Source organism: Xiphophorus hellerii, chromosome 18 (genome assembly GCF_003331165.1).
Source record: "Xiphophorus hellerii strain 12219 chromosome 18, Xiphophorus_hellerii-4.1, whole genome shotgun sequence".
Taxonomy (NCBI): Eukaryota; Metazoa; Chordata; class Actinopteri; order Cyprinodontiformes; family Poeciliidae; genus Xiphophorus; species Xiphophorus hellerii.
In genome coordinates this window covers 19763822-19778698 of record NC_045689.1, presented here as the reverse complement: position 1 = coordinate 19778698, position 14877 = coordinate 19763822, and the positions used below count along the sequence as shown (strand labels likewise).

General features: G+C 36.1%; 1 protein-coding gene across 8 annotated transcripts in view; it reads right to left on the bottom strand.

Moving 5' to 3' along the window:
* Nucleotides 1-14877, bottom strand: part of gria4a (glutamate receptor, ionotropic, AMPA 4a) — a 121662-nt gene that overhangs the window by 47540 nt on the left and 59245 nt on the right. For 7 of the 8 annotated variants that reach the window (XM_032545105.1, XM_032545104.1, XM_032545102.1 and 4 more), the window contains exons 9-10: nucleotides 13622-13726; nucleotides 12742-12852 (exon numbers count right to left, since the gene is read on the bottom strand). In XM_032545105.1, the coding sequence (XP_032400996.1) occupies nucleotides 12742-12852; nucleotides 13622-13726 (216 nt within the window). Of the gene's footprint in view, nucleotides 1-4567; nucleotides 4731-12741; nucleotides 12853-13621; nucleotides 13727-14877 lie in introns of those variants that run through there. The other variant, XM_032545107.1, reaches the window with a different exon arrangement.

Genomic DNA, 14877 nt, shown 5'->3' with positions numbered 1-14877 from the left:
TCAGGAGACTAATCTCATCTAATTAAACAAACAGGCCTTTGCAATACCCAACACTCTGAAACCATGAAACAGTTTATGAGGGTAATAAAACACATAGAAAAAGATAACATGCTGCGGATTGAATAGTTCATTCAGGAAATTGTTCACATTCCACAGAAGTACAGTTTAATTAAGGAAGAATTACCCACTAACATGCTTAAAAAGGGGTCAAACAAGCAGTAAAACAACCCAACAAAAATCTTTACTGGGTCTGCAGGAGAATCTTCAAGTCAGAAAAAGAAAAACAAAACTTATGTTTCTCTTCTGTATGTCAGTTTGTAAATAATTGTTTACAAAACCAAGGAGAGTCCCATCACCCTCTGTTGGACTCTATGTAGTGCCACTCAACACATTTTAAAGCTTATGTTACGTTTTTTTCTTGACTTGCCATGCATGCTTTATTTATCTAGAAGCCTGTTTTACATGGGTCTAAATGTGAAAAAATAGTGCATTATGTGGAACATCAAGTCCTTTGATGTCACTGATGTGTTCCTGTTTGGTATATTGTGTCAGTATTGAGATAAATATTGTAAAATGTATAATGTGTTACTACATTAGGACAGCTTAAGGTACTTTTGCCTTAATATTATTTTTCCATTTTGTTGCTTAGGGGTCACCTGACCATACTGGGTTCAGAGATTAATACACAGTTCATGAATGCCCACAGTGGTAAAATAATTTGTAATAACTCTTTTTGAATTAGACAGAATCTTTTTTTTTTTTTTTTTTTTTTAGCAATTTGCCTAATAACTGAACTTGAACTTTATAAGTAAGAGTTCACTGTGTTGCCCCGTGATGTAGTGTAAGTATCACATCACTTCTCCAGTGACTGCTGGGGAAGAAGTGTGTAACATCCCCCGGCCCTACAACGACAAGTGAGTATCAACAATAGATGGGTGAATAAACTGAATTAGTCAGAAAATAACAGCTCCACTGTCAGGTCACCAATCACAGGTATTGAGTGTGACAGATATGAGTGAACCTTTGTCAGTGCTGACTGAATGCCTGCACAGTGTAGCAGTAGATTAAGTCATTGCTTCAAGATTTTAATAGCCTTTGGTCAAATTTAACAGAAGTGGTAAAAATGTGATACTGGTGTGGTTTATTTAATGTGTTGTGAATCTTTAGATTCTCCTAAATGCAGGGGACATACTGTAAGTGATGGTGTAACAAGGATATGTTATATCTTGTACTTACTTCAGTGAATAGAAAGCTATATATAATACATGTATTTGACAAAAAAGGTATATTAACATTGCACAGCAAAATGACACCACGCTTTATTGAAGTGATCACATAAGTTTTACTGGTTAAGTTTTAAAATTAAACACTTATCTCAAAACTAAAGTACATGTAAATGACTGAAGGAAACTATGAATGCAACCAGCTATAAGTCATTTGAAAATAGTTTGTTAAATCAAATCTTTATTTCTATTCAAATGAGAATTAAATTATAACTTTCTTTTTCATAGGAAAATTGTCATTTTCCTATGACAATTTACTATAATTATGTAAAACAACATTGCCATTATCATTAAATTAGTAATTATTACTCTTAATGTCAAAACACACAGAAAAGAGCCCTTCCTGCCTCCCCTGCAAAAATGCTATTATTAGAGACATTAGAAATTCCTGGGGCTCATTTAATTGACTCAACATGATTCATAATGTCAATGACCAACAAAACAATTAATTCCCTTTAACAGAGCCATCAGCACCACTCTGGGGATAATGAGCAGAACTCAAATTCTTGTCTTGAGTGCAAAAAGTATAACAGGATTGTATATTGCCTAACATTTTTTTATTTCGTTATTTGATATTTTAAAGCTAAAATGTTGATAAAGTGTTGTAAATAAGTAGACTCTACTGCACAAACATGAACTAATTCAACAAATCTAAAACAAAAATGTTAAACACAATCTAAACCAACAAATAATTCATTTAGAAAAAGAGGATGCTGTGGTGTCTGATGACACATATTGGTGTTTGGAAAATACAAAAGAATAAAAAGTCCTACACTGAGACTGATCGGATAAGGAAAAGAATGGATCCCAACACAATGTGAAGATGGACCAGATATGGAAAGTGTGCAATCGAGGTATATGTTGGTCAATGCCAAATATGTGGCTGTATATCTTGTTTAGAGATCTGTTAAAAAGGCTGAGTCTAAAGATTGACAGGAATTGAGCCAAACTGAAATTTAAAGCATAATAATATTTTAATAATGAGAAAAATGGAAACAAAACGTATAAGTAGGAGTCAGGACCATTTATAAGAGCATCAGTGCTGTGATATTTCTCTGTGTGGAAGTGCATTTACAGTTTATGATGCTTCTGAGAGGAAAATGTGATCTGTGGGAGATTTTCAAGGTGGCATCACAATTTGGGGAGAGGCCTCAAATAAGCAGAGAAAAGAGGCAGCAAGATTAGAAGTAATGAGGTCAAAAGGTTGAAAGAGGACATTGGAAAAGAAAGATTATGAAAATTGTGTTTATAGGTGTGCTTTCTTGAACGGTGCAGGGAGGGTGATAATGCTTTCCTCCAAAATAAAAAAAAAAGCTAACAAATAAAAGATTACTCCAAGGAATACAAAAAAGAAAAGGAGAAAATAAGGGAAATTGTGTTGTGCTTGGAGGAAGAACATATATAAAAACATATTGAGAAAGGAAGAAAAAAGAAACAAAGAAGAGAGTGGCTTAAAACATACCTTAGGAGGAAAATCGAAGAGTTAAAAAGAGAACCAAGCTTTGTAGAAGCAAATGGTTGAGGCTGATAAGACATGAAACAAACTCTGACTGAAGCCAAAAAGACAGATAGAACTTGTTATCCAATCCAGTTGGCCAGTCAGTAAACAGCAAAACTGCCTCTGTCCAGCTATTCATTCAACCTGCCAACCAGAACAGACCCTCCATCAATTCAGCATTTTAAAAAGACTGTCATGTTAAACTGTTTCGATTTGCCAGGATATTTAATTTGCCTTGGAGACATTTATGCAGATAAGCAGAGAGAAGCGTGCCAGGCATTCAGTCAGTTACAGCTTCGACCAGTGAACTTCTCAATATGCTCACTTTATTATACAATTACTCTAATTATGGAATATAATCTATTCATATTTGCCCATTTTGACAACCTCATTGTCAGCTGGTCATTTAGCCAAAAAGACTTTAGAATCAAATTTGATTCTAAAACAAAGTAATCACATTTTTTAACATTGAAAACTGCCAAACAGTTAGCCAGGAGTGGTGTCTAAGTGAGACGTAAGCAGAAAATTGTAAGATTGTGCTTTTGTCTACTTATTTTACAGTACTGAGGATATTCTCTGCAGTGTGATGAACTGATAAGTTTCTGAAATTTGTCAGGTATGATGCTTTTTGGCACTACATAGCATTTGCAGATTTTATTTTACTTAAGAAAAAAAAAAACATGTTTCTCTTGGATATTACCACTTCCTCCTTTCAAGACAGGAATAAGTGTGTGTCTTTTACATCAATTGTCAGTTCTGTGGTTGAGAATACCAAACCAAGAATAGCATTGTGCAGTCAAATGTCAAACCTTAAAAGATGCTACAGAAACTCTTGCTCAGTTACAGTCCAACTGAGACTTTTCTCTTGAGGGAGGTAAAGCAACACAACCCAGGCGACTCCTGATCCTGCTTTTCTTCTACGCGCTGTGGTAGTGTCACTGCGGAGCAAACCATTTCAAAGTGAAACAGTGACTCCAGACGAAACCAACTAGAATAGCTCAAGTTAGTCCACTTTGACGTATACCTATATCGGCTTCGATAGTCCAACTGGCCTGAAGGATTTTCTCTAGCAGGTGCTTTTGTTCTGTAAATAGGGCCATTACCTTATCAGTACTGGTAATGGCCTCAACGCATCTCACAGTTGCACAATTGTTCCTTAGACTTCGACTTCGACTTCGACTGACTTTGTTGTCATTTTCAACAGTATAAAATATGAATATAAATCTAAATATAAAATATAAAGTGCAGGACTGACAGTAAAATAGAAGTTATTTAGCTCTGTACATGTGCAAGGTATAAAGTGGAGACCAGTTTTTGAGTGCAGTCCAGTTAAGAGTTCAGCAGTCTGATGGCAAGTAGGAAAAAGCTGTTTTGGAACCAGGTGGGCCTGCACCGGATGCTGCAGAACCTCTTTCCAGAGGGCAGCAGGGAGCAGCAGTCACCTATTTATCCTCCACAGCACAAAAGGCTGCATGCAAATTTGCATGTGCAAAGTCTCCCAGATTTCTTTTGCTTACACTTTTTGCACTTCATGTATGCTTCAAAACTAAACTGAAGAGCACTACCTACAGGAGACCTGATCTCCTGCAGGTATCATAGATACCCACCCCCAACATGGACTATTCACACTCCTACCTTCTGGCCTGACGGTCAACGACCACATTTACAATTGAAGAAGGGATGCTAATTTGAGCCATCAGAGTCGTCAGGGTGGAGATTTAGGCCTTTTGGCCCTGGCAAGCCGATGTAGGCAGGACTCGAAAACTGAGCTATCCTAGTGTTAAAAGTAACATACAATGCGAAAAGCAACATAAAAAAAAAAAAGAGTCTCTGTACAGGTTCAGTATCAGTCTGGCTGTTGGGTCTTTGCTGAGGCTGTGTTTCATTCCCATGCTTTGTCTGCAGACTCGGGATCAGTGTCGCAGCAGAGGCTTCCTCATCATCAGAGGCTGCAAAGAGGAGGAGGTGGCTGAGCTAATTGTTAGGCCTGGCCTGGTGAGGTCATCCACAGAAAAATATGGTGGGGTAGGGGTGTAAGTATGGATGCATAAACAATGGGTTGGGAAACGGGGAGAAATTAGCTAAAAAGAAAATGACACAGAGGACAGAAAAAGAAGAGAGAAGACAGATGTGGGACAGAAATACAGAGGGAACAAATGTTGCAAACAGATCTGCCACTCATCCTCATTTACAAATTACAAAGAACTCAACAGCCATAGGAACATTGATACAACAATAATACTCACATATATATCAACACATTTAAAATCATACATTATAATTACTTTAATTCAATTTAGTCGCATGCAGTGTTTTACAAAAATATTTACCATTTAACTTTATCATGTTTGGTCACATTACAACCACAGACTTTAGTGTATTTCACTAATTTTATGTGACAGACCAACACGTAGTAGCACACAATTGTGAAGTTGAAGGGAAAGACATATGGCTTTGATTTTTTATTTTACAAATAATATCTGAAGAGTGTAGTTTGCATCTCTATTTAGCCCTTTCTACTCTTTTACCCTTAAGCACAATCCTGTGCATCCAGAGTAATTCACACAGAAAATAAAGTCCATTAATCCTATTGGACTACCCAGCTTTTCCGTTAAAGCCTCAAATGTTTGTTAGAAAACATTGGGGAAGAAACATCATCATGGTGGCCAAAGCACATCAGACAGGTCCGAGACACAGTTATGGAAAGGTTTAAAGCAGTTTCCACTATTTAATACACAATCTGAAATAAAGAATATAGGCAGTAGCACAACTGCAAACCTTCCAGATCAGGACCAGCCACCAAAACTGACTCAATGCAAACAAAGACTATAAATTAGAAAAAAGCAACAAAGAACATCATGGTAACTCCAGAGGAACTGCAAGAGTCACAGCTCTAAACAAAGACACTTGACATGATAATTATTAGTCTTACACACAAATCTAGGCTTTATGAGTGGGTAGGTGAAAGCCATTGCTTAAACAAGGCCATCAGAAGTTGCAGTTTGCCAGAAATCATGGAGACAGAAACTTGGACAAGAAAGTAATTTTCAGATGAGACCAAAATATTGGTATAAAATGCTAAAGCCAATTTTGACAAAAACTTGCCCTGAAAGCACCCTGAACACACCATCACCATTCTGTAACATGGTGTTGGCAATATCATGCTGTGGGGATGTTTTTTCAGGAACAGAAAAGATCGTCAGAGTTAATAGAAAGATTAAATGATCTTTTTTTTTTTTTACTTGCCAACAAACTATGTTTGTAGTTATAATTTGGTGATACTGTTTTTCCAATCCACTACGTTTACTTTACCCAGCATATTGTGTGCTAGTTTCCAGCTCTGTAGCTTTGGCAGGTTGATATATTTTCTGACCAACAGAGGGTATGAACATTTATCAACTCACTATCTTTGTACACCTGTCCTTTAATGTGTATTTCCAGAAACCCAAAATACAGACATTTTGATCACATTTGTAATTATCTTAAATTAAACAGAATACACAAATAGAACAGCTCAAGCAACTATAGATTGATCTCTGCACTAAAATTAGTCTTTTGAGTTGTTTACACTTGCATCACTTTGCATGCCTAATTGAGTCAAGACTGAATGCATTTACAGGAAGGAGATGGCCACCATAAAAGGCAGCAGATAGGTCAAGTGAAATCAAATGTAAGCAGAGGATGTCTGCACATCCAACAATTAGTCTTATTTTATTTTTATTTATAGACGAAAGAGGGATAATTAAACTGTGGAGGAACTGTTTCTATGTGAAAGCCATTAGAACAGACTGGACGGAGGTCATTTCTAAATGGTGATCTGAGGTCAGTTTTAGATTTGCCTACTAATGAGACATTAGCTTAATCTTCCAACTGAACAAGTGCCACCCCCTCCTAGCTGTGCTCTGGCAACTCTTTCCAGCTCGTATAACCCATTATCCCCAATCTGATTTTCCCTTGCTGTTAACAAGTCTCCTTGCAGCTCTCTCCACAGTACATCTCCCTATGAATTTTAGACTCTGAATCTGCTCTAACATGTCATGGAAGGCAATAAAATTCAGATTGTAGATTGATTTGAATCCCTGTCACTTTCAAGGCTAAAACATTTTTAAAACTTGTCAGATCTTTTGAACTTGTTCATGGTTGACATGTACGTTACTGGAATTTTGTGTGTTAGATCAACACAATGGCATTCCTGATTGTGAACTGCAGGTCACACAGGGCTCTCCAGTACTCATTGGGCAACATAGACACATAAGGACAAAGAACAATGCACACACACACACACGCCTTCATTCACCAAACAGTCATGTTTTTCAACTGTGGGAGGAATCCTGAGTACCCAGAGAGAAGCGGCACATGCAAAGGGAGAACATACAAACTCCATGCAGAAAAACCTCAAAAACCTCAAATTTGAACCCAGGACCTTCTTGCTCAAAGCAACAGTTCTACCAACTGTGCCACTGTGCAAACTGGGAAATGATACATTTTGTTAAAATGTTTTTGAAAAAAAAAAAAGTGGCTTCCATATGAATTCAAGACTCCTGATTCATTTAGCAAAGCTAACTTTCATTGAAATTACAGCTGCAACCTTTGTGGGCCATGACTTTACTCAGTTTAGTATATATAGGGTCGGGCTGCATGAGAACTGCATGGGCCAGAGCAAGCAAAAAAAAAAAAAAAATGCAATAAACAAATTAATTGCCTAATGACTTTGTTTAGGGCTAAAAGCAAACATTATCCCATAATGATTCTGTGAACCTTCTGGATAAAACGTTATTTCTATCTCAACAACAAGATTTATTTAAAAAGTTGCTTCTGGCTGACATCTGGTGTTTTGGCTTTGCAATATCTTAGTTGCACATTTTTAATGATCTTACTACAGTCTTCCCTTTAAAATCTCTGCTCCATTAAAAACCAAGTGTCACAATACATTACAGAGACAAACAACCTAAATTCATCCTTTCTAAATAATTAACTGTAATTTATTGCACTCTAAGCAGTTCACTGTGATATGCCTGTTGCGTATAATAATATTGAGGAACCAATAAAGTGTGATATATGGTGCAGCCCTACTAAAAGCATTATATGCTTTATGCAGTATAGCTAAAGCTCAGTCAGAATGTATGGACAGCATCTGGAAATATCAATATTCAAGTCTTACTAGAGATTTTCAATTGGATTCAAGTCTGGCCTTCAATGGAGGCAAAAGATGAAGAGTTTGAGCCGAGTCATTCCACCTAAGTTCTAGCTGCAGGTTTAGAGCCATTTCTTCTAGGGTGGCACTGTATTTAGTCATTTCACAGTCAACCAGTTCCTTGTCCCAGTTCATAAAAAGCATCTCCACATTATGAGGTTGCCACCACCATGTTTCACGTAGAGATTGTGTGTTTAATGTGAGTTACAGTGCTAACACTCTGTCACACATGTATCCTGTTCACACCATAGCTCTGCAATAGACAACCAACATGAACCCTTATGAATCATTTTGTCCTTTCACATCATAAAATGCTATCAGCTGAGATCATGGACATTTTGAGCTTTCTGCCAATACTTCCTGCTTCAGCAGAATCATACAGGCATCTCTTGCAACTCAGCTTTCATCTGTGGGTCATTTCCCATTAGGGAATCCAGCAGCATTTAACTCTGTCTTCATTATGCATACTGTTCAAACTTTTTCAGTGACATTAATGCAAGTGATGCTGCTGCCCACTTTCCTTATTCAGATTCAGTTGATCTCCCTTTTTCTATGATCAGATGGACACTGGTCAGTCTGAACTGCCAGTCCTGCTGTCTTTGCTTGATGCTTTTTCTTTAAACCCAAGTTACCCTCTTATAGTTGATGGTGTTCACAGGTTTTTACTAGCACCCAAGGTGGATAAAGTGCATGATATTAGTGGAAAAATGTTATCAGATTTTTTTAAAGACATTTCAGGCAATCATGAAGTGTAATGAAACATCAAGTTGACCTGAAAGGGGATATGGTGTTTTTCATCTAAGCCAAAAAGATTGATTTTATTTTTGGTCACAGGGAATTCTTTTTGTTTTTCCTGTCTTTGTGATACTGTTTGTTCTTCAAGGTTTTCTAACAAACTCTGAAGTCTTCTCTGAACAGCTGTTTTTCTCCTGAGGATGCAGTACACACAAGTGGTCTCTACTGCTAAGTAGATGACTTCTGAAGGGGATAAATGCATGGCACACTTTTTAGTCTTTTTTGAAACACATGAATCCTTTACATTTTATTCTACAGTTGTGTGAATATAACACATGTAATCCCAATAAAATACACAAAGTATGCGGTTGCAATGAGATAAACTGTTAAACTTTTAAAAATAAGATATATACTGTATATATATATTTTTTACAAATAACCATATGTAAATTGGTGGAATATATTTGGTCATGACAAAGAGTATACTTTTTTTTTGACAGACTTGTTCTTTGGTGTAGCATACTTTAATTTACTGCACTGAATAATTTATGAAATGGTAGTGATACCCATAAATGCCTTGGTTTTTTTTTTAAGAGTAGATTTTATTTATTATAATGCTTTTCCCATGCTATTGCACTTTTGTGTGGCTGTATGAGAGACATTTTACCACAATTTATCTGTAGCTGTGTCCTTCATACTGACAGATGTGTCTAGATTGGTCATAAAAAGAGTTTAACGGCTCAGACACAATTTTTATCTCACCAAATTACAGTGTGACAACGGCACACTTGTTCTCCCCGTGTGGCCTGTTGCCCTTCAAGTTGAAGTTCGTTTTAGGATTCAGCAGAATAATTGTTGTTTCTATGACTATTCTCTTTTGGAAAGAATCCATGATGGAAAGATTTTACAAGGTAATGAAGGTAAAAATACATTTTCTGGAATCTACTAGAGCTACTCTTAGAGTGAACAAAATCTTAACTTTATGTGACTTCTTACTTATCAAGATATCTTCCATTTCATTTGTTTGATACCAGTTACATTTGAAAACGTTTGATATTATTCCACCACCACAATATCTGGTTGGCAAACCTGACCCTGCTTTCAGTCTTTATCTGAAAGTTTCATAGAGTCCTTATTCTTTATTTAATCTTTGTCATTCTTTTTTGACTTTGTGTTTTCTTGTACATATTTTCCTGTAACCTTTCTAACTCACTGGTTTTGGTGTTCAGTGCGTAATGCACCTGCATTTTATACCTGGATATTATTAAATTCACTGTTTTTACCCTGGCACACACTGTAAGATTTAAAAAAAATTCTTACAGACTTTGACATTTTACAATGTGCAAGTTTGATACGATAGTGACTTCTTTTACTGCTGCACAATTTGGTGCTACAGCAGGATTACATTACAAAGGTCAAATACACATAAGCCCAACAGTATATGAGAACCAAGTTACAGGTATTAATGTGCTTATTATTAGAGTCAGACGCTGAAAAGAGGGAGAAGGGATGTTAGAAAAAAGACAGCTGGAGACATTTATATATCGGCTGTAGCAGTAGTCTAACTACAAGATATTCCCAGAAAATATCTGACACTGCTTGATGTATGTCATAGATCATGGTTGGGAGAGGGCTAAATGAATGGTTGCTATATCTGTCACATTAATTGACCAGGCCACTGACCTGAGCTCAGGATTTTATTTTTAAATGAATGATACATGATAATTGCACCATGTTTACCCTACTTTAGGGGGAATTTTGCACAACTTTTATCTTGGGTTCAGTCTGTTTGTTGTAGACCCAAATTTGTATTGTTGTTCTTCTGCTCAGACTAGCATCTTTGTGCTCTCGTTTCACCTTCTCTTGATACTGGTAGAATTTCTGTTGGTTTATCCTTTCAATAAAATTTCTCCTTTTATTCATTTGGGCTTTGCTGCCTTAGACATTTTCTTGAAAGATGGTTTCTTTTAGTCATATTTTTAATGTACTTTAAGATCTTTCTTGTTTTTATTCAATGTAGAACCACTAATGCAAGCTAGTGTCTCTCCATTATTTGTCCAAAAGTCCTAAATAGTTGGATGTAATCTTAAAGGCTCATTGTATTATGATAACCTTAACTGTACTTATACAGCTTTATCCTCTCTTTAACTTAAATATACAGACACAGACAAGTTTGCTGGTACCCTTGAAACTTATTGAAACAATGCTTGATTGCTCCAAAAAGTCCTCCCCTATACCTTCATTCCTTTAGTGTGTGACAGCAAAAAACATATACATTTTTGTATGCCGTTTACGTTACAAAAATATGACAATAAAGCATGAACTGTTTTGTTAGTGCCCCGAAAGAGACAATTAATTCTTGCAGTAAAGTCATGTTCCAAATTATGTGTTAAGTCTACCATCATCCTCATGTATGTATATGGAACAAACATCATGCTGTATAGTTTGGTGTTTTTGTATGCACCACACTGAACACGGACTAGAGCCAGCAAATGTGAGAGCTTTTGGAGAGTTCATAAAAACTGATTACAGACAATTATGCTAAAGGTAGAGGCTAGAACACCCTTATCGAGCAATTTCATGTTTCTGTGACCACAACTGCCTATATAATTAAATGTAGAAGGTTGATGGGACTGTAAGCAACTCCCCAAAAGAACAATAGGAAATTTTACCACAGTTTCATCAGACTTATAGAAATAGACCTAAGGAAACCATCTAAAAACAATTACAATTAAAACTGAAGTGCAAGTTCAAGGTACATGACTTCTGATTGAAAAATAATTCACATTTTAAATCTTTATTGGCTATATCTTTAAGATCCAGGGGGGCTCTACTATAGATTGAAAAATGCCAAACAAAAAAGCTAGACTGGATTTAATAAAAATAAGTCCAAAAGTCTCTGGGAAAACAAAAACACAAGAACACCAACATTATTTTTTTTCCTTTGTTGTTTGCAGTGTTGCATTTTCCTTTCTTTATCACAATGACCTGGTGTGTAAATAACTTACAGTAAAAGCGTAAATGTGAATCTTGTGCAATCTCTTGTCATTGATTTCCCACAATTACAAATTGCATTTCTTCAAAAATTTAGCCATAGTTTACAACAGATGGCTAAATCTGTTGTGAACTAGATTTAGCCATCTAGTTTACAACAGATGCAAACTAGATGGCAACTAATGACAACATGACTAGTTAATTGGACTGCCTTATCTTTACACAATGAAACCAGGAGTCATACAGAGGCAATGACATGTTCAATGACACAAACATCTATTTCTGAGAGATGAACTTAAGATTTTAAGAAAGCGTGTAGTTTGTGCAGGTAATCCACTGTGTTTGCTATCTGTACAAACTGTTTGAAGAAATGCACTTATTCTTTTGCAAATGTCGAGGATGATTCGAGAAATGTACCATAGAGCCTGAGAAAATCTGTTGTAGCACTGTCTGTCACGAGTTCAGTGTTGAAGGTTTCTTATCCAGGGAGTATGCAAAGATAGAGTCTCATAGCTTGTTTTTCATTTTTAGTGCTAGGGGAGTTACTAACTAGTTTCCCACTTTGTTCTCTATTTTTGATGCCATCTTCAAGCCTGACGCAGCTTGAGCTGTGTCTGTGCTGACAAACAGTGGTTCAAACTATTAACATATTGGCATTGACTTTCTCTATGTGAAGGTCTCATTGTATTACAAATACAACTAGTGATTTCTGTATTTCACCATACACTACCACAATCAACTGGTAGTGATTGTGGCGAAACATGCAGCGGCATAAACTGTATGAGATCCAGTTAAACGTTTGCCAATTTCAAGTTATTTAAAATACAAAATGTATTTTGTGTTTCTTGTGTAAGGGTACCACAAATTTGTCCATGTCTGTAAATCACTTTTGACCTCTTTATATAAGGTGATTTGGGAGGAACTAACAAATTTATGTTGTGGGTTTTCAGCAGCTGTTTATCAGGCTACTGCTTTCCTTAAAATATCAAACATTAACACGTTTACATGGAGTATGATGTAGTGGCAGGGTACATTACCATGATTGTTGTCACGACAACCGTCCGATTCTCCGTCAGTGAGCCTTCACTGGAATGACCATTTCCATCCTGTTCCAACACAAGCTTGTCGATGTCATTCCAGTAGCCAATCTGAGGAGGCCAAAGGAGAGCACAACTCTTACAGAAATTGACTAATGTAGAAACCTAGCACAAACCTTAAGGAAAATGAATAGAGGAGAGAAAGAAAAGCCAACAAAAAAAGTTAGGCATTCGATTTGCTCCTGTAAATTTCCCTTTAGAGCAATAGATGATATTGAACATGAGCCAAAAATCTCCAATAACTGCACATTGCTGCCAAAGGGATAATTACGTAGCTTGAATATCATGTGATGTTGTTATTTTATCTTCTACATGTGTGTTTGTTTTAATAAAAATAATTTATGGGAAATGTCAGCTTCAGTGCTTTCATCTTACGTTTTGCTGTGATGAAGACAGATTTTGATCAATTTTTTTTTGTTAGAAAATTGTAAACTTTTTATGTTCCCTGGTTGGTATAAACATAAGCTCCAAAATCCTCATGAAGCCCAGGCTGCGATTAATAGTTGGATTAGAATGATTTTTCATATCAGTAGAACAGGTAATCATGAAGGACTATTAGAATATAATATTGGTCTTGAAGTAAAAAAATGAGCACATTAAATTCCGCAGAAATTATTAGGAAACATAAATTAATATATAAAAGTCAACTTCTTTTTACTACATTTGTTCTAAAAAGACCTTGCCGTTTTAATTTTTTTTAAACAAAGCTTGACATGATAAGTAATGTGTATGTCTACAAGGCAAGTACCTAAACACAGAACAAAACAATCCATTTAACTGTTTTAAACCTTTTTCCATGGGCCACAGAATGAGAGCCTACCTTTAGTGGTCCATTGCTTTTCAGTTCAAACACGGCCATAGTGTAATTGATCCTCCGACCGTAGTGATCAAACTGAATATTTCCAGTAAGGCCCTGAATGCGCACCTAGATTTAAAGCAGAAGTAAAGGTAGTTACTAATAATAGCAAACTAATATCTTAGAAAATGAAGCATTTCAACGCGTGACATTTCTCTGACGATTGTTGGATTACACAGATTCAATTTCTTAACATAAAATCATTTTTATTTAGCAGCATAATCTTGTACAGAAAATCTTAGAAGCAAATCTAACCTTTAATTCAAATAGAAGTATGGGTAAAATTCTCTAAATGTGTGAGAAATGACAATATGCAAACCAAGAAAGGTATATTTGTGTTGATATTATTTTCTTGAGCACATTCCTTCTTGCTGTTAGTTACACTGAGGGCACTAATTATAAAGTTAGATTGACAAACAAGGCTGAACCAGGAACCCAATGCTTTTCTTGCCCTGAAACACAGTGATGATGAGGAATAAAGTAAAAGCTTTTAGTTATAGAAATGGACAGTAGCATATCAGATTTAAAAGGTTCCATAACAACCGTCAGATGCCATCTAATTGCAAACATTCAAATGTTTGAATAGAAACTACAGAAATATATTTCTGTCCTACCACCACCCATATATAAAGATATAATGTTTCCTAAAGGTTAATGAGACTGTAATTGTAAGGCTTTGTCTCATTTTTAGATATGATGGAGCCTTCAGGCAGAAAACACCCCCAGTCTGCAACAAAGAATGAATGTGTAGAACGGAACCACATGTCTGATGTTCAGTACGGTGGATGAACTGTGATGTTGTTTGCCTGTTTTCTTCTAAATCCCTGTGAAGTATTTTAAACGCATATTACACAGAAAATCAGCGTTTTTTTTTTTCTTCCAAAAATAAGAGCTGGTTTTATTCACGGCGGCAGCCAAAGTCCAAACAAAAACCACTAAGCTTCAGCATCGGGATCAGAGCCAGGGAGAGCAGCTGCAACTGTGCTCAAAGCCAGCAGCTGGATCCTATCACAGATCCGATTTTTAAATAGAGCAGTGAGAAAAAAATAAAAGGACTCATGTTTTCATTCTCCTTTTTTCATCATATATGCAATGTTCCTAGATATATCCAAAATATTTAAGATCTGAAGTGTCTTTTGGATATCAAAATGGCCATGCCTGTTACCAGGGAATATAAAGATATTAATGACTCCATACATATAAAAAGTAAAAGGTGATAG